Raw genomic sequence first — 20,405 nt, forward strand, 5'->3', positions numbered from 1 at the left:
CACCGTAGAATCTCGATATAAAAATTAATTGCTGCTTGCACACGCAATAAGCGTACGAGAATGCGTTAATTTCAGTTATGCTATTTTTGTGTTTACATTTCGGCTGGTGGAGCAAACAACAATGTACACACCACATGGAGCAATTGAGAAACAATACGAACGGGATCTTAACAATTGGACAACAATATTGGAGGCTGCTCAGTCGGTTTATTTAATCTCCTGGTTAAATAAAGAATACCTATATCCAGTCGATCATCGATTATCCGGCACGCAATTTATCCGGCTTCCAACATTATCCGGTGGTCCCGGACCGATCCGGCGAAACCGTCAAAACGGCGATCGTCAAACACATCATGTTGTTGAAACAAGAGCGTAGTACGTACATCACCCCATGCAGAGTGTTCGAGGTTTGGTTGTCTATTTGTATATTCATGCCAATTTCATCGAGTAAACATTTAAAGCTCAATAAACATACTCACAGCAGCTAAAACATAATGCTATGCATGAATGTGCAAAAATAAGCTATTTTTAATAATGATGTGATTATCTGGCGTTTCTGAAAATCCGGTGCCCCCTTCCCCCTGAAGCCGCCGAAAAATTATCGATGATCTACTACACATACATTCTGGGTGATTTAGTCACAGGGCTAACACGTGTAATGGGAAAATGTCGGAGTGCTGTATTGCGATGCCCCGCTGCTTGGTACCAGCAAGCCGCTTGAATGTTCGTGCAGGTGAAGAGGGCCCTGGCACAGGTAGTGATCACGATGGCGCACAGAGGATACCTGGAGCTGGAAGGCGGCGACCAGATGGTGGAGTTTATCATCAAACAGTGCGCAAACACGGGGGAAACGGCACCGGTGAGGGTGCTCCGGGTGCGCGCGCTGTGTCTTTGCCGCAGTGTCTAGTCCATGGGCATGTCCATTCATTCCTTGACTTTTCAGTCTTTCCTCCTTGACTTTTAGCATCTCCTTTTTCATTGACGTGACCATTCATTCGATATTCAGTCTCCTCCGAGGCGTGTCCATTCGTTCGTTCACTTAAACATCTTCACCATTTGTGTGGTTATTCATTCATAGGCCCTTCATTCCTCCTTTGGCTTATCCGATCATTCATTGACCATTCAGTCTCTACGTCTTCTGTGTGCCCATTCATTCATTGGCCGTTCCATGGTGCAATAAGCCTAGTGCATTAGTCCTATCACACGTGCTTCTGAGTGATACGCATATCACCAACTGTACAGCGAACCTATAAATGTCAGGCAGTTTGACATTTTCCTTCCCCAGGAAATGCATTGCACCACACTGATCCACAGCACATGAGTATTTTACTGGTTAGGTACGGTGCGAAAGTTCACATACATACGTACAAAGCCGCATATTCACTGCCATTTTCTACTTTTCCTACTTGCCCATTTCTAAACAACCATAAATGATGTTGATTGCATCTAAGGGGTGGCACGGTGGCGCAGTGAGTAACCGTTGTGCCTCACAGCAAGGACCTGGGTTCAATTTCAAACTCAGGCACATTTCTGTGTCTTCTTCCATTGATCTTCATGCGTTTCCTCTGGGTTCTCTGTTTTCTTCCCATAGCTCAAAACCCAAACATCTCAATGCTGAAATTAAAATAACGCAATTGGGATTACAAGTAGCAAAATCAACCCCCTACTGTGTACGCTTGGCAGTTCCACTCCTGCAAAATAACAATCGCACAGCTGTTGATTTTGTTTCGTGCTACTGTTAATTTTCTAATGTAAATGAATTGCCCTGTGTATTTTGCAAGGTCTTTTGTGTTCACTCTGGTATGATGTTGTGAGTTTTACCTGCTCGATGTTGTTTTAAAGAAATCGCGTTGTTCGTACTAATAACATCGTGCCGGTTTACGTGCCGTTCAAGAGTGCGCATGTTAAGAATATGTTATCTGTCAAGCGCATATATATACACACAGCAGCATTGCACGCTTATATATACACGGAAAATATATACACTTATAGATATTTAGTTTCAGGTCAGAGGTTTTACCTCTAGATCTCTCTTGTCAGATCAGAGGTTTTACCTCTAGTGAGTTTTGTGGTTGTGCAATATTGTGTAAGATAAACCGTGTTTAATTTTAATAATAACTTGAGCCGGAGGTCAGCTGATGCTATCGTGCTGCTCGCTATGCTGTAAGAGAACTGGTGATGCACATCAAGACATTGGGAAAGAGCTAAACTGGTTTGTTTGCTCGCCAACTAGATTACATCACATCTTGAGCACGTGCTTTTTTGTAGGCTTGCATGCGGCATGTGACCCTGTGTCATGAGCACAAGTACTCGAATACAATAACTTGCGTTTCAATCATAAAACCTGGAATAAAGGTTTATAATTACTTAAATTTGCATATGTATACAGAGGCAAAGCTTCATTTTACATAATAAACAATTACTATGACTGGATATCAAACTCAGGTTAATGGGTTCATAGTGTAGTGTGCTAACCACTGCGCCACCATTCCACCCTTTTCTTTATATTCATAATGTGTGGGTTGTAAAATTCTTTCTGATATGCTCCGTGTTTAAGCACTCGATTGAAATCATTACGTCAAAATATATCATTGCATTATTGAAAAATTACCGGTACGGATATCGCATCCTCCGTTTCAGTTGTACTAAAACATCTTTCGGTGGGTGACCGTGACGCTGCCGTCAAGGTGCAGGGCAAGCCACGGCCGCCGGACCCCGAGGAGGTGACGGACGAAGCGCTGCGGGGAATGTCCGAGAACATCCTGCACCTCGTCACCACCACCATCGACAACATACACGGGGTGAGCAAGCCGGACCCTGGTCTGGGCCGCTGCAACGCCACCCGGCACGGAACTCCTTGAGTGGAATTTACCCATTGGAACCTCATTTGCCAGTAAAAAATATGATAATTAGTTTTTATACCCTTTTATCTGGCAACAAAACTGATACCTTTTTTTTGGAATTTACCCCTTTTGCTATTTGGCCCGCGATCAGCATTTAGTGGGAGGATAATTAGGGAAGATATTTTTTACTCTTTGGTTCGTGATTTAATGTAGTTGTTTTTTCACTTTTTTTATTTTATTTTATTATTATTTTCACCTACGTGACTTTACGGAAAGAACCAAAGAGTATGGATCCTTGCAGTCACGAAAACTTCAAATCTAGAATTAAGATATTTTTTATTTATTTCAATTTGGAGTCAACTCGGCCCTTCCTTCCCCTTTGGGGACCGGAATAGAAGTACCACTTTGTCGAAAGTCGCAACGGCGGTGTCTATCATGTGGAGAAACTCGTCTCAAACACAGGAATGTCGAATTTCTAGCATCGGCTCGCAGCTGTATAAATGGGATATCAGCATCATTTTTTTTAATTAACATTCTACCGCTCTAAACCAATGTTTCCCTGTGGTTCATGTACTCACCATGATGGTAGGTTACTTTGAATACTTGACAGTAAAGTTATGATTTAAAAAAGTTCGATTAAAAGTATAATGTTATATTATTTTAAATGTTAATTGTTATGTTATAAAATGTTAATTAAATGTCTCAGTTGGTTTTTACGTGCACATGGCATTAAAATGTGTGCAAAAAAAGATATTTTAAAATCTCGCTTGTTAATACATTAAACGTATATATATATATGCTGGTCGTGGGTGCGAAGAACAATTGCTAGGTCTAAATTTAGATTTAAAGCTTTCGTGACTGCAGCGATTCATATTCTTGGTTCTTTCGGTAAAGTCACGTAGAAGGGAAATAATAAAATAAAACAAATATAAAACAATAAAAAAAATATGTGTATTATTTTATTATTTCCCTTCTACGTGACTTTACCGAAAGAACCAAGAATACAATTGATAGGTCTGTTGAGGGTTGCACAACAAGCAGGTGGGCTGGGAACCGCTGATCTATACACGAAGCATCACGTGGTTGTTAGAGCCCCCGTGGTGGTTTGCAACGCTGGCCGCTGCCACCACGACGCACCGGTGAATCGGGGTGGCGTCTCGTGGCAGGTGCTGTGGCCGTATCTACTCGGATTCGTGTGTCCGCTGCAATACTCGGGGGCGCTGGCCACCGTCTGCCGTAACGCGGCTTTCCTGGCTTTCAAGAAACGCGACGCTCAGGCACCCGACTACCTCCTCAACTACGAGACGCAAGGTCGGGATGAATGTACACTGCACACCCCCCCCCAGGGAATTCCTAGGTGAATGAAGATGCAGCGAGAACAGGAGGGAACAAGACTGTGAGATCACCATTGGTACCTCATTTGCCAGTAAAAAATATGATAATTGTTTTTTTACCCTTTTATCTGGCAACAAAACTGACACCTTTTTTACGAGGAGTCATGTTTGCATAGACCACAATACCTGCAGTCATAATGCAAACAAAAAACATAACTCTGATAATGTATGCACTGTCCTTGAAGTTGGGGTGTGGACCAATCAACTTCAAGGACAGTGCATACATTATCAGAGTTATGTTTTTTGTTTGCATTATGACTGCAGGTATTGCGGTCTATGCAAACATGACTCCTTGTAAAAAAGGTGTCAGTTTTGTTGCCAGATAAATGGGTAAAAAAACTATTATCAAGACTGTGAGATGTTTACTTATGGCGACAGATTGGGGAATACCTTCATCCGACAGTGGATAGATCATGTCTGATCATCTTCTTTCGTTTGGCATGTAAGCAACAGTTTGTATAGATGTCATAGTTGAATGTTAACGTCCTTCAAGCAATCCAAGGGGGCAGTCGATGCTTTACGGATTGCAGCGATACTGCTAGGGTGATGATGAACAATAGGCATTTGGCAGCTGAGTAGTGTAGTGGTCTATTGTCTAGCACAAGTGTAGTTAATAGGCAAGTAATACTGCATCAATTAACCGATTTTAATACTTTATTGCATGCACGGTATACGTATAGAATCATGCGCGTGGTAATGTTACGTTTATTATACATTGCAGACTAATGTTGCATGTACACTAATTGAGCCAACAGAATGGCACATGAGACTGAAAAATAGAAAAAGAAATAACTAACTTAAAGCCGCCATGAATCTCATTGAGGCCCTGAATCAATTTCATTGAATAGCTGTGGGGACGATTCATTGCATAGCTGGTATAGTTACAGCATTTTAAAAGGTCAACACTTTCATCCAGCACTGTTGCACTTCACAACATATGTTTTGTAACATTTTAAGCACACATGAAGAGTTGGCACTGATTTGACAGCAAACAGCATGCAATGGGCACAACCTAGCAACTATCGAAAAGAGCCAAATAGAGAAAACACATTTACTCTAATAGCCAGAAACTTAAATAAGTAATATTTAAAAATATTTTTTTTGAAAAACACGCTTTAATGGAATGTCCCGTACGAGTAATGGCAGAACTCCACGACTCCAGGAAGTAGCCCCGAGGCTTGCCATAACGTAAGGGACAGTGGTGATTTACAGCCAACGTTAGTTGAGCGTGGACAATTAGACCCAAGCCGAAAAATATAGTTTAAAAATATATATTTTAAAATTTTTATGATAGAGTATAGTATTGTCACCAGTATTACATACGTATACCAAGTTTCCAGTCGATACGACATTGGGAAGTGGGTTAAAATTGAGTTACAAGATTTGAGGATACGACAACAGACAGAGTGAGTTTATCAAAAGCGTGTAAAACAATGGTTTAAAATATTTGTTTTTGATGTTTTATGATAGAATATAGCCTTGTCATCAGTATGACATAAGTATATCAAGTTTGCAGGCGATAGCACGTTGGGAAGTGGGTAAAAATTGAGTTACAATATTTTTTGAGGATACGACAACAGACAGAGAGTGAGTTAAATAAAAGCGTGTAAAATACGTTATAGTTTGTGTGTGTGTGTTAGCATCTTAGCCAACCTCATTGTAGCACCAGTTTGCTCTGTGCCATTTCATTATTTGTCTGCTGTGTTTTTTTTGTTCTTCCAGCAAATTTGCCGAAACCGCCTGCCCTGCTCACTCGATTGCTGGTGAGACACTTTCCCGACTCGAACCACTGCCTCCCCCAAGGGAAGGGCGTAGGTAGTTCTCTTGCGTCTCAATCGAGTTTTGCTTCCAGATTTGCAAGATCCGACGATGTCCGTCGAGTGCTCGCGAAGCTGTATTGGCTTCCGGTTGCTGAACGAACACATTAGGAGGTCGCACTCATTACACACAAAGTGCTTGCCACAAATGAACCACAATACCTCGCTGATGTCATCAAGGAACATAAACCATCACACGAGCTCTGGTCATCCTCGCAGCAGCGGCTTTTGGCTAGTGATCGAACAAGGACGTGCACTGCATCACGCGCGTTCAGGTGTGCTTCTGCGGCCATCTGGAACGCTCTTCCTTCTGATATTAGGAAGCCACTGGATCTACGCACTTTTAAATCTACATTGAAAAGAATTTCTTTAAAACTGCTTTTTGTGTTTAGTTGTCCTCTCCCGCACCTCTGATTAGCACGGTTGAATACGTACGGTGCGAAAGAAGTTCAACATACATATATCCCCAAGTATTTTGGCTCAGTCCTTCCTGGAAATAGACATTAGCATAGGTACTAAACCCAGTGAGGTATATTTGTGTTGTAGTTGTGAATTTAATTTTTGCGAAGAAATGAACATAACACATCTTTCCCAGAAGGAAGTGTTCGTCACTGTAGTTATGTTATTTTGCAGTGATTAATGTATTGAAAAATCAAACAATATTAATGACTCTAGATTTGAAGTTTTCGTGACTGCAAGGATCCATACTCTTTGTTTTTTTCGGTAAAGTCACGTAGGTTAAAAAATAAAACAAATAAATTAAATCACAACACAAGCTTCCGTCTTATTAATGACAACAATAATTTAAATATTGCAGGGTTACATGTGCTGGTTTGTTCTCCTGTATGGATGTGAAATCCGGACAATTACAAATGCCCCACAGAGCAAATTACCAGCAACAGAAATGTGTTCTTTAAGAATGTAAAACATTTTCACGGACAGGCAAAGGAGTAATGTAAGAAATGTATTATGGATAAGCAGGTACAAAAAAAAAATTCAACATCAGAGAAATGCAAATTAGATTTCATGGACATGTAATGAGAAAACAAGAGAGACTGTATAAAATGCTTTGTCCGGGAAACTTGTAGGTACAAGAAGTCGGCGAACAAAGTTACATAAGCAACTTGAACAGTTGTGTGCAACTCAGAGTACACAATGCAGAGTTCTTGAGCAATATCACGGAGAGAGCTAAAGGCCATGATCGCCGATGTCTTTGAGAAAGGTCAAGTCACACAGTGCGATAAATTGAGGTTATTGTATTCCCGGAATTATTGTGTAACTACCTCCAAAAATATTGAGACTCTTAATTAACGTTTATCGAAACATCCACTTAAAATACCGCAAGTGCGCTCGCGTTGCTCTGATCGTGGTGCTGGCACCGGTGGTGGTGGTGGTGGCGGCGATGGCGGTGATGCAGGTGGTGTCGTCGATGCCGTGGGAGGGACCGGACCGGGGCGTCTCAGCTCTCCGGCTGCTGCAGGTCATGGCCGACAATGTGCACCCGTCGGCACGCGCGCCGTGGGACCTGCACGTGCCCAAGCTCGTCCAGCACCTGGAAGGTTTTGCCTGCACGAGCACGAGCACTTGCACACGCAAAGACAAGGATTCCCCCGTTTAGCCTTTAACACTGTTGGGGCAAGTGCTGTTAGCGAGCACCATGAAGGGTGGCACTGCACGCGAGGGGGTTGCCATTGTTTGCCTGTTAGTGATGTTTACACGCTGCACCAGGTACTCATTGGAGGCTCACTCAGTTCCTAACAGAGGCCCAGGATCGCTTAAAATTATCAGCATTGGTGTTGGCTGATGGCAGGGAACTCGGGTTGCCGGGTTCATAGCACAGCGTACCACCGTGCCTCACAGGAACATACACACGCATGAAAATTATTGCATTAATATGTTAGTGTTTATGATTTGTCCATTGATCCACAAAAAATATTTAGTGATCCACTTAGCGGCCACCACCGCTGGCCTGCGCACGGGCTGCTGCTGGCGAGTGCGCCGTTAGCGAGTGCCGGTGGTGGTGTTGGTAACGCCACACGCTGGTGCCCTTGCGTACCCAGTGCTGCTGTTCACACAATGCACAGCTTTACTCATTTAAACCAATTATTTGGTGATACTTCTTTGACAACGGCGCACAAACACAAGTAAAACACCCAGCGCACTCATCAATTATGCTGCCTTACGAGAAAAAGTGTATAATACGAGACGTTTTAGCCAATGGCCTTTCTTCACAGCGCATGAACAGAGTTTCTATGCCTCTGATCTCGCAATTTACATGCTATGAAGAAGGGCGATTGCCCAAAATGTGACATATTTAATAGTTTTACTTTTAAGGCAGTGCTATAGACAAATGTTATACATATTTGTGACGGGCAGTGGTGGGGGATGCATGCTGCACCTGGCATCTGAGCTCTGGCCAAGGAAGGGGGGGGGGGGAGAGCAAGGCACTGCAATGCTGGGATGTAAGCCGGGGCTACTCAATGCAAAGGTGCTTTTGCTATTTTGCTATTGGCAGAGTCTGAGGAGCAATGGTCACAGAAGAAGTGGGAAGACCTGCTTCTCAAGGTACCCGGTTAACACCGCCGCTGCATTCACAGTTGTCACTGTTATTGGCATTGCGCTCGTAAAATGCGATATTATAGATGCCCTATTTTTATTATTGCTATTAACACGTTATTGCTTTCATTGCATCGGCCGTAGTTTCTCTCCAGCACCCTGGAGGCAATTGCCGACGATGGATGGACCTGCCACCTTGGGGAGGAGATGTCCAAGCAGCTGCCCAACTACAGCAGCGTCCCCAGAGAGAAGGTGAGTCAGGGTCAGTGGGAGGAGGGGGGGGCGGGGGGCGATCCAATATCGGCAGATTCTCTTGCAGCTCTGATCAGCTCGGCGGCCACCGTCGTGGTTTTTTCATCCCGCGGCTTGCCCACTTGCGCGGTGCCCCATGCCCAATGCCCCGTGCCCAATGCCCCGTGCCCAATGCCCCGTGCCCACTGCCCCGTGCCCACTGCAGCATGCCCACTGCCCCGTGCCCACTGCCCCGTGCCCACTGCAGCATGCCCACTGCAGCGTGCCCACTGCAGCGTGCCCACTGCAGCGTGCCCACTGCAGCGTGCCCACTGCACCGTGCCCACTGCACCGTGCCCACTGCACCGTGCCCACTGCACCGTGCCCAATTCCCCGTGCCCACTGCAGCGTGCCCACTGCACCGTGCCCACTGCAGCGTGCCCACTGCAGCGTGCCCAATGCCCCGTGCCCACTGCACCGTGCCCACTGCCCCGTGCCCACTGCCCCGTGCCCAATGCACCGTGCCCACTGCACCGTGCCCACTGCACCGTGCCCACTGCACCGTGCCCACTGCACCGTGCCCACTGCACCGTGCCCACTGCACCGTGCCCAATGCACCGTGCCCACTGCAGTGTGCCCACTGCACCGTGCCCACTGCAGCGTGCCCACTGCACCGTGCCCACTGCACCGTGCCCACTGCAGCGTGCCCACTGCACCGTGCTTGTGCTCGATCTCAACACGCGCCGTGCCGCCGGAGCCGCCTAGTCCTCGCACCTGCCCTCGTTACGGCCTCTTTAGGGGACCGCAAAACGAGATTTTAAATGAAGAGAATTGAAAACATGCGGGGGTGAGGGTGTGTGAGGGAAGGTGTGTGGCTGAAATGTATGATGTATTTGGTTTGTATGAAAAAATCGCATCTCTCGGCTGCCTCATGTCAAGATGTAAATCGACACTAATTAATCCAATTTCGTTGAACCTCTGAAGCTAAGAAGAGCTGAGCCTGGTTAGTACTTGGATGGTCGATTGCCAGGTGAATACCAGGTGTCGTAGGCTTTGGCTGTGCGGTGGTCGGGAGTTGACAGCCACAGCAATGGGTTGAATACATCAGTGTGGGGCTCTCAGCGTTATCCCCTTACGCGTTTGGATTTTTTATCACAGGTTTCCAAAAACTCGTTCAGTGAATTGACCAAACCTCCCAATGCAGGAGAACGGCCTTCCTGAATAAAAAATGTCTTGAACATTGACACTTGACTTTATAATTATTATGATTCATTATTATAACATCACTGTTCTAGAGACATGCGTGACACTGAAGCAATGCTCGCAGGTTTCCGGAGAGGGCTACATTGCGCCCACGTTTGACACTGCCAGCTGCGCAGAAGGCATGATGACTCTCATATTTAATTGTGACCCTCGTGCGCCAGGGCTTCCTCTACAAGTGCATAGGCGTGGTGCTCAGGCAGTCGACCAACAAGACTTTCGTAAAGACGCAGCTGCACACGATGCTGAGCGACGTCAAGCACACGGATACCATAGAGAGAGAGGTGAGCGCTGTTGTTGGTCGCCGCTAGAAGGGGCGTGAATAGCGGTAGCCGCGTGTTGTTGTGCCGTCCGCGTCGCGCGAGTTGTGCCGATGGCGTCGTGCGACTTGGTTGTGTGTGCGGCAGGGTCTGGCTGTTGGCATTGGGTTCAGTGCCTCTGCTCACCTCGATGACACGATTTCCAAGCTGGAGGAAGTAGCCAAGAATGAAGTTCTTAAGAAAACGATCAACATTTTCAACCTTCTCAAGGTACATCGTCGGGAATGCCATTATAATCTCTTGCTCTTTGCTTCTGTCAGTTGTCACGTAGTGAGGTGCTTTAGAGGCTGGATGGACTTCTGTCTCTGGTCATGGCGATCGCTTAACGTAGACCGACGTTTCTCTATTTTAGTCCTCTATACCATCAGTCCACGTCTTGCATGGACGACTGTGTTTCTTGCTCCGGTCACATGGTAGTGCAAGGCCACCCACTTGTTTGCGTTTTGTTTGTTGTCCTTCCCCGGTACCCATGATTAGGATGGTTGGCTACGTAGGATGGGAAAGTTCGACATACATACACACGTAGGCTTTCGCGACCAATATCATCAATGATATAGGTTTTTTTTTTGGGTTAGATCACGTAAATATAAATGCGTCGTTAAATCCGCCACCACCCGACACGGCCAATTAATAAGGTTTGTCACGTAAACAGAACATGCCAAATCGTTACTCGTACAGAAGCTGTGTTGGAGAGCAAATCCACATAATTTGAAAACCTATATTATACATACACACGCGTGTTGGCCCCCATTGTCTTCGCACATCAACACCAAATAAACCTGTGTCTTTATCTTTTGCATCAGTGTCCTAGACGAGAGTAATAAAAATTCTATTTTTTCGAGTTTGTATTTTTTATTATTTGGAGTCTTGCTACTCCCAAGGTTCCATCAGTGTTTATTATTAATGACTTATGATAATATTTCGCCTGGAATTACCCTTGCAAGGTTGTCCAGGTTGTCGGCTGACTGACGCCAGATCAATCCTGCTCCCAGTATCTTTCTTTTATATTTTCTCACCGTTAGAATCGTAATGAAAATGTTTTAAGTTATACTCTTCGCATTCATATTATGATTGCTCGTAAGACTTTGGCTATTGTGTACCGGTGTGATTGCAGGTCATTGAAATAGAAAATTATCTGCCACGGCCATTTTGTTTTGTATGGTTACCAGGGTTACCTTGCAAAGGAGGTATTTTGCCGTACTAAGCTCCAACCTGGTTTAGTTGTAAGAAAATGAGGGTGTAATTGAAATTATTCCATTCAATCAGCCTTTTATCCACTTGTGTAATCTTGCAAGTAGTATTAAAGGATCTTTTCCTGTCCAAATGTGCTGGTCTCAGGGTCTCTGAGCACCTAAGTGTAATTGCATAATGAGCAGGTCCCCGCATGAAACTGAGCGAGGAAATAGCCCATGTAATGATTTCTGTTAATATACATATATCGTTGGTCATTAGAGCTAGCTGCATAGAACTATGATAAAATGGTTATTAATAGTAGTAACATTATCACTACGATAATAAATAAGTCATGCATATTGTCATAAGTGCATTGTTACAAATGCATAATTTTAACAAAAGTGTGAATTGTTTTTTTTTGCCGACTTGCTTCACAAATCACTTTTCCACAATCATCATGGCCTGTACTGCCGCACTGTGGACCTTTTTCGTCTTCCCACCTGGTTTCAGTTTACAAGGCTGCATTGTCAAATCATTTACCATGCCCGGATCTGTATTGATAAGGGCATTAGGTTCAACATTAGGTCTGTAGTTCCCCTGAGTTAGGAGTGGTGGTTGCATGCTTGCCGTCCAGCCCTTTGGAGGTCAGGATTGGTGGATTCACCCAGATTTTGTCAAATTCCCCAAATCCACTGGACCGCAATAATGGCCAGGAGATGGCAGTGCAACATGTGGGTTCACGAACCTATCCGTGTAGGTTTTCTCTGGGTGCCCCAGTTTTTCTCAATGCAAAATACTTAAAGTCTTTCCGATGAGGGGACCTTCTGAGTAACTGGCTACTATAAATTTCTACGTGATAAACCACTTAGTTGAACTCTCATTTGTATTCAGGTCGCTTCTGAAAAAGACCTACATAGGTAGTAAAAAACACAGTCTTGATACTCGGCGAGACTGTCCTCGATAAACAATTACATTGTCAGCAACTCTTACTAAAATATATTTTTACATGTCGTTTTTGAAGGACAAGTCGGAGGTAGACGGTGAGAAGGTCAGGAGCACCATCATCCTCTGCTACGGCTACGTGAGCATGTACGCGCCGGCATCCCTGCTGCCTTCGAGGCTCGAGGCCACCATTATCAAGAATGTCACCGTTCTCTACACCTCCAAGGTACCGTGGGCGCGTGCCGAAGGGGCCCAGCCCCCCACCGTCTGCCGGGAAATTGCGGCGTCGCTCGCTCGGGGAGCTGTCGTTAATCGAGCTCGCGATTTGCGTAACTGCATTTTGTGGTTCTGATTAATGATTTATATTTGTTATGCTTGTTTAGCCAGGTAAGCCCCTCACTCAAGAGTGTTTTGACTCTTTTTTTTTTTGTTTGTTACGAGGGTCTTGACAAGACTCCGCAGTAGTGGGGGCGATGTTGTTTTGTATGATTCCAATTTTCTTTTTACGATTGTGTTGTTTGGCCGATACCACTTGCTTTGTACTTTTTTTTTCTCTATGCGATGATATGGGGAAACCTGGAGGAAAGACCCACTTTGAACAGGCTAAGAACATACAAACGCCACGCAGAAAGGCGCCCGAGTTTGGTATGGAATCCAGGCTCCAAATTGCTGTGAGGCACAAGTGTTGCTACTGTGCCCAGCCGCCCACCCTGTTTAATTGTGTCAGATCACACCCTAACGCCCCACCTGCTTTGTCCTTCAGTGTAAGCAGAGCAATTGCATCAGAAGCTGCCCCTTGGACTAGCAACGTTGTTTCTCAATTATTGAATTTCATTTAAAGTTACGGATGAAGCCAGATTCCCCCCTCCCCCCCCCCTTGTTTTTATATCACCGTTACCGAGCACAGGCCCAAAGGCCCAAATTGCCAAGCGTCCATCAATACACAGCCCCTATTGGGGGTTTAAGAGGTAACACGTTTTTTTCTTCAATTTTAACAAGGTTATAAGAACTTGCAAAAAGAGACGATGGGGCAGGGAATCCCAGAGGCGAGCAGCACGAGGGAAAAAGTTTCATAAGACTAATAAGGGTTGTTTTTCCTTGTTTGTCCCCCGTGGCTAGAAGGTGAAATGGCATAACACTTCGTATTTACCAGGCAGATAAACACACCATTGGACCAAAGATAGTGGTGGAATATTATGGGATAGTGCTCGGAGGCAAGGGTAAAACCAAACAAAGTGCAAAGAGGTGAACGCAAGAATGAAATACACGACGCAGAGGGCAGTCAGAGTTGAGGGCGGCCGTGAAACCGTTGAGTTCTCCAACAGGTACAACGAAAAAAAAAACCCCGTCTCGGTGTCGCGTGCTTCGATGTTGACGGCGCACGTGCAAAGCACGTTATGTGTGAGATAACGCGATGCTTTATCGCCTTGTAACCAGATCCTCGGGATTGGTGTGGCTGTGAAGGTACGGTAACTGCATTACCATTGTCCCTGGGTGTTCTCCTCCTGGCGCAGCAGGGGGCGCTGTGGGTCTGTCCTGTCCTCTCCGCTGCAGCAGTGAATTTGCTGCTGCGAGCGCTTTGCTGCTTTGACATTTAAAAAATAAACAAGGCTGGCTGTTCATTCCACGCACGCGTTTCAACGTTGCGTGCACAAGTTACAGAAGCTTTGAATGTTAAATGACGGCAATCGAATGGGATTATTACACGAGAACTAAAGACCCTGCGTTCCGTTGTTGCGATGGAAATGTTTACTGTATGGTACTGCGTTACTCCGTAGGTCACGCAGTCCTGTCCAGCCAATTAATAATGAATGCACTGCATGGCGTCTTTCATTCATTCAATCATTGTGTAGGGTGCCTACAGTGATAGTGAGTTTTTATATGATGTTAACTAAGCCACCCACTGCTTAGAAATATTCTAGCAAAATTAAATACATTTGTCTCCATGAAACACCCAGCCTTGTCTTTTTTTAAACTGGTCAAAGGTTATCTAAGGTCCTCACTCAAACATTCTGAGCACACTGGTTACACGAACGCCTGCCATGTCTATGCACAGGGGAAAATGTCCTTTTTCTCATCCATTTTCTGTTATGCATCACGCTTACGTACGCGCATGTTTTAAAACTTACTTTAAAACTCGATAGAGAGCTCTGACCATGGAACCAATTCTAAGATAATGTAAAAGTATTCAAGCCGAACTTGACATTTTTTCCTTCGAGTATTTGATTGAAAGGCTGTTAAAGCCACATTGTCAAACGGCTGTTTCACACACACGCACATCTGAACTTTTACAAAGAATTCACCAAGAGTGTGGCAGGGCAATCGCCGTCAAAGGTTTCGGCAAAAGATTGCCGAGTACCTGTCCGTCTCCTTTTACAACGATCTCCCCTCGTGCCTGTCGAGCCGGATGGTCCATCGCACAAAGTCGCCACAGGCTGAGGAGCGCGTGATGCAGAGCTGCAAAACTTCAGAAAAGCGCTGCCTGCTTTTGGGAACTTTTGGTTGGCGAAATTTGGGTTGCTCGCAATCATTTTAAAATCCTGAAATCTTCAATGAGGGTGTTGGTACTGGTTTTTATGTTTGAGTATCCTTGCTGGTGAATTTAAAATTAAAATGTTTGTAAAAAAAATGTTTTAATGAAGGTCTGGGAAACGTGGCTTGGTTTGACCTGGTCCCCCACCTCATGGGTTTTAAGGCCCGGCTCTCCCAAGTGTTTTCGGGTTGCGCCGCGCATTGTTGGCTCTGATGTCTTCAGGAAGAATCTCCCAGCAGCGTGGAGCGGAAGGTAAAGATGACGTCACGCCGAATAACGCGTGGCACAAACCAGAAAACACATCGGAGAGCAAATGAAGCACAATCATAAAAATCCAAGGAGGTGGTTTAAGGTCCTGCTCATGAGACCAATCGAGAGGCGCATAACTGGCCCAGGCATTGTTGCATCGACACCATCGATGTACATCACTTACATATAATGTAATGTTTTGGAAGAAGCATGGTGTTTGCCGCTCTGCGGTAGCCATTTCTTTAGAACAAATTTGGAGAGATAAGAAATAAACTCGAATTGCAACTGGTTTGTTTAAAATGAGCAGGGCCTGTAAATAACTTGAAAAAAATTTGGGGGCCAAAGGTACAATGTTGGTGAATTTAAGTTTTTGCAAATTAACTGCGCTGTTTTATAAATGTTATTGCGAAAGCAATGGCACAAACATGGCACATTTCATTACACGGTATACCTTTATATATTATAACAACTTATAGTCCATGTTCTTGGGTCTTACGGTAAAGTCACATAGATAGGTTCAAAGAAAATCGCAAAAATTACAAATTATTTTAACCTATCTACGTGACTTTACCGAAAGACCCAAGATTATGAATTCCTGCAGTCAGGAAAGCTTCAAGTCAAGAACTTATAGCCCCTTGACAATTCACTGCTGGATGATGTCCTCACATGCCATGCTGGATGGATAATTTGACCATATTTCACGCGGCTGGTCAATGCGGGGTTGACGTATTGGACGCTCTGCGAGACCGCTGCAGATATCACTCACCGCTGATGTTAGCCGTGGCCTGGGGATCGAGCACCGTTGCCACCGCTGGTCACCAATTACCATGCTCTTTGACGGCGTGGCGACCTTTTGTGAGCTTACGTTCACAGAACTGCTCTTGAGGGCTACGGTCATAGAGGGGCCTTCCCCACGCCCTTTCACGGAAGCTCGTAAACCTCAATGGAGATGTCCTTCAAGTTGATTGATGTTGCGGCGATGAAGTTTGTCTGCTTGAAGGAAGACGTGGCCAATCAAACAAACATCTATTGTAGATACAAACCTAGGTTGTGTACCAGGCCGTATGACGCAAGTTTTTGATATTCCTTCATACTAATAATGGCTCTAAATCATTGTCATATGCGTCACCGTAGCGCAGTAGAGACGTCATTTCATTGGCATGTTAGTTCGTGATGTCACGGCGATTCGGACTGGAGTTCCGTAATCACCGTCAACATTTATATCCGTTTATTCAATATCTGTTTATTCACAAATGGAGTTTCAAATGTATGTCGGATGGCCCAGCATTAACAGCCCTGGTACATTTATGCAAGAGGAGAGACTTTTGGCAAAAGTGGGGGGGGCAGGGGTTGAACCAATATTCGGTGCACTGTGTCAGCACAACTTGAGAACCCGAGTTCAAATCCAGGTTCTCCTCAAGTGCTGGGAGTTGGATGTTGCCCAGCCTGGTCACCAGTGACTGCAAACAAAAACCACCGTATTGAAATTTGGTTTTTCAATTTGGCTTGTTCCAGCTTGTACGACAAACACTTTTGCGTAGCACGGAGAGATGCGTTGTCCTGTTGTGGATAAAGATGACTTTTAGAGTAGCTTCAGGAAACTAATATTCTGAGCCTTGTGGTCTGCTTCCAGGGCTAATCTGTGACGCAGAGTGGTAGCCCCTGCTAGCTGCACAAGTTCCAAATGGAAATTTTCACGTCACAACGCCAATAGGACAAATTGTAATTTTTAATCGGCAGAAACTTGCAACAATGTGCAAAAGCTCTCCGATGTGTTGTTGGCTTGTTACCGCATGCTGTTCGGTGCGATGTGTGCCAAAGCTTCCAGCACGTCGAGCGAAACGTCGGACTTCGTGCCGAACAACACGCGGCAGGACAACCCCGAAAGCATATTGAACAGAATGGGATCAGAATCAGAATCTTTATTTATTTTCCTGGAATACGATGAGCTATACAGCTCTTTTTTAAAGATGTCCAGTAGGGGCGGGTAAGAAAATTACAACAACAAACAATGCAAAAACACGATAGGAGGTAAGAAAATCACAAAATATTAAAATCTTTTTTTAAATAAAGAAACTATTTTTATATTTGACCAGGTGAAGTCCATTGAGCTATTAGCTTCTTTTTCAGAAGCGACCTGGCCACAAATCACAGCTCAACAAAGTGGCTTATCGCGACAGCTCTTACAGCACAACCGCAAACAAATCTGCGCGGTGCCGCAACTCCGAAAAGCGTTCCATTCTATTTTCTTGCGCGTCCTCCTTTTCAACATCGGCGGCCGCTTGACGCGAGTGCCCGTGTGTCGAAGGACTTGACGGTGAAGCTGAGTCTCATCAAGACGGTGTCGCTCATCGCCCAGGCCGTGCACCCCTCCAACCTGCACTCCGCCTTCCAATTCGCCAAGAAACTCGAGCTGCTTCACCTCATGCAGGTGAGCAGCGGCGCTTTGAAACGGTGAAACCGTACCCCCGACAAAATCACCGATCGGAGATTTGCCCACGTATGGTATTGTGGATTCATATTCTTAGGTTTTTTCGGTAAAGTCACGTAGGTAAAAAATTGATATTAATAAAAGTAAAATAAAATAAGAATCACGACCTTTCGGAGGCAACACAAGCTTCCGTCTTCAGGTGGAACCATCACAGCACGATTGCTGTATCAAGTAAGATAAATTCCAAGAAAACCGTCCTTGTATATATTTATAGACGGTTCCACCTGAAGACGGAAGCTTGTGTTGCCTCCGAAACGTCGTGATTTTTATTTTATTTTTATTTTACTTTTATTTTAATTTTTTACCTACGTGACTTTACCGAAAAAACCTAAGAATATGAATCCTTGCAGTCACGAAAGCTTCAAATCTAGAAGTATTGTGGATTGTTAATCGAGATGAATTGCATCGAGTCTGCGCAGTCGATCCAAATTAAACAGATATAAAAAATACCGGCCTAATCGTAATTTGCGGGTTAATCGCTGTGTCAATTCATTGCCGACCGATTGATCCATGGATCGAGTAATGATGTGACGCCCCCTTAAATTGATTGACTAATATCAGCAAGATCGGTGTGATTCCATCGCAGGATAATGCACGAGCGCTGTCTATCTGTCTGCCTGTCTGTCTGTATAACATGGGGTTGGCTCTCACTTAGATAATGCATTCCAAATTACACTTTAGTGTAATGTTATGTTGCGATTACAGGCTTGCCCTTTAGAACACTTGCCAAATTGGGAAGCGTTGCCTAAAGGACACGGTAATTCAACTTTGTAAATAAAAAAAAAAAGGAATTCAAATAGATTGAACAACACACAGAGGTAGATTTGAAGTTTTCGTGACTGCAGGGATCCATACTCTTTGGTTCTTTCGGTAAAGTCACGTAGGTATAAAATAAATTAAATTACGACGTTTCGATCGCAACACAAGCAACCATCATCAGGCGGAACCGATACAGCAGGACAACTGCTGATTCCTAAATCAGTAGTTGTCCTGCTGTATCGGTTCCGCTGATTCCTAAATCAGTAGTTGTCCTGCTGTATCGGTTCCGCTGATTCCTAAATCAGTAGTTGTCCTGCTGTATCGGTTCCGCTGATTCCTAAATCAGTAGTTGTCCTGCTGTATCGGTTCCTCCTGATGACGGTCGCTTGTGTTGCGATCAAAACGTCGTGATTTAAATTAATTTATTTTATTTTATACCTACGTGACTTTACCGAAAGAACCAAAGAGTAACACACAGAGGTGTACAGTATTGCATGTATAAAAGCTTTATCCGGACCACCAGTTCAAGATGATTGAATGTGTGGCGATGTTGTCGTCTAGGCCACCGACTCAGAGTTGAGATAATGTTGCCATCCCAGCAGACACTGCTGCCTGTCGGGATAGCCGCATTCTCAACCCATTGAGACGGCCACACATTCAGTTCTGTTGAGCTGGGGTGGGCTGGATAAGGCTGTTCAGTGTGTTACCTGGGCACGTGACAGTCCGCCAACCTACAACACCTAGCAAGCACTGCTGGTCACCCATCCAAGCTTAAACTTGACTCAACCCTGTTTCCCTTCTGATATCCAACGATATCAGGTGCATTCAGGGTGGCTTGGTCTTGAGCAGCCGGTCTCTAACTAGAATTTCTCACCGTGAGTAGTGTCACCCAGGAGGAGGTTTCATTCCCATTGAGGGGGGGTCACGACTCGGGTCAGCAATAAATAAATAAAGAGATATGGCTACTATTTGAACGCTGCAATAAAATAATGTTACGTCCATCGATTGGCAGACCTTTCAAGTCTCAAGGCTACACTGTCTTGTATCGCAGTAACATTTACACCTTCCCTGGGCCTTTCCTGCGCGAGCAATTGAGAGTTTTCTTTTCTTGCCGCACAAAAGGTTTTTTTTTTGCATTGAAAAGATTTGAGAATCTTCATTCCCCTACTATTACCCAAAACTACGCTTCAGAAGGTCCATTTCCTAAACAAGCTCCCAGCATATGGAGCTGTCATGCCAAACAACAATGTGCATTACAACCGCTTGGTGCATAGTCCGTCCTGTGCACGTCTGCACATCGGGCAGTCCAACACCGCCGCGTGTTCCTGTCCATGGCTCCGTAAAGCACCTCCCAGCGTCGAGCCCTTAATTAGGAAGGTTACACCTTTGCTATAGCCGTCTTTTGTTAAATGAGCCATGCCAGTCCCACGCCTGGATGGAGGAAGAAGAGCTTACGATGGGCTTGAAAATTACACGAGTAAATACAAATAAAAACCCTTGCTGCATTGGAAACCACGACACGATGAAACTGAGCTATACAGCACAAACCGTGAAAACCTACGCAGTGGGTGTAGCGTTGAGCTCGCAACAATCGTGGTTCAATGTGACCCTGTTCTCCTTTACCCCCCCCCCCCCCCCGTCTCTTCCATGTGCAGGAGATGATCAAAGCTGAGCCGAGCAGCTCCCTGTCCACGCTAGTCAGGCAGACCGCGCTCACGGCGTGCTCTCACCTGGTGTATCCTTCGCACGCACGCGGCCAGGCCGAGCACCCGTTGCCTGAAAAAGTTTGGCGCACGGGCCACTTCTGAAGGTCCTTTGCTACGACGTCTGCTTAGGG

At 45.0% G+C, this 20,405-nt stretch overlaps 1 protein-coding gene across 3 annotated transcripts in view; it reads left to right on the forward strand.

Annotated features, from left to right (window-relative positions):
* The window catches only part of MROH1 (maestro heat like repeat family member 1), a 65,609-nt gene that overhangs the window by 16,360 nt on the left and 28,844 nt on the right, over positions 1 to 20,405 (forward strand). For 2 of the 3 annotated variants that reach the window (XM_061572170.1, XM_061572172.1), the window contains exons 12-24: positions 734 to 859; positions 2,688 to 2,801; positions 4,010 to 4,154; positions 5,960 to 6,000; positions 7,472 to 7,613; positions 8,570 to 8,619; positions 8,755 to 8,862; positions 10,266 to 10,385; positions 10,509 to 10,631; positions 12,616 to 12,762; positions 13,974 to 14,000; positions 17,627 to 17,749; positions 20,224 to 20,303. In XM_061572170.1, coding sequence (XP_061428154.1) covers positions 734 to 859; positions 2,688 to 2,801; positions 4,010 to 4,154; positions 5,960 to 6,000; positions 7,472 to 7,613; positions 8,570 to 8,619; positions 8,755 to 8,862; positions 10,266 to 10,385; positions 10,509 to 10,631; positions 12,616 to 12,762; positions 13,974 to 14,000; positions 17,627 to 17,749; positions 20,224 to 20,303 — 1,346 coding nt within the window. The remainder of the gene's footprint in view (positions 1 to 733; positions 860 to 2,687; positions 2,802 to 4,009; positions 4,155 to 5,959; positions 6,001 to 7,471; positions 7,614 to 8,569; positions 8,620 to 8,754; positions 8,863 to 10,265; positions 10,386 to 10,508; positions 10,632 to 12,615; positions 12,763 to 13,973; positions 14,001 to 17,626; positions 17,750 to 20,223; positions 20,304 to 20,405) is intronic. The other variant, XM_061572171.1, reaches the window with a different exon arrangement.

The sequence above is a fragment of the Lethenteron reissneri genome, chromosome 49 (assembly GCF_015708825.2).
Source record: "Lethenteron reissneri isolate LAM-NWPU_2019-01 chromosome 49, ASM1570882v1, whole genome shotgun sequence".
Classification (NCBI taxonomy): Eukaryota; Metazoa; Chordata; class Hyperoartia; order Petromyzontiformes; family Petromyzontidae; genus Lethenteron; species Lethenteron reissneri.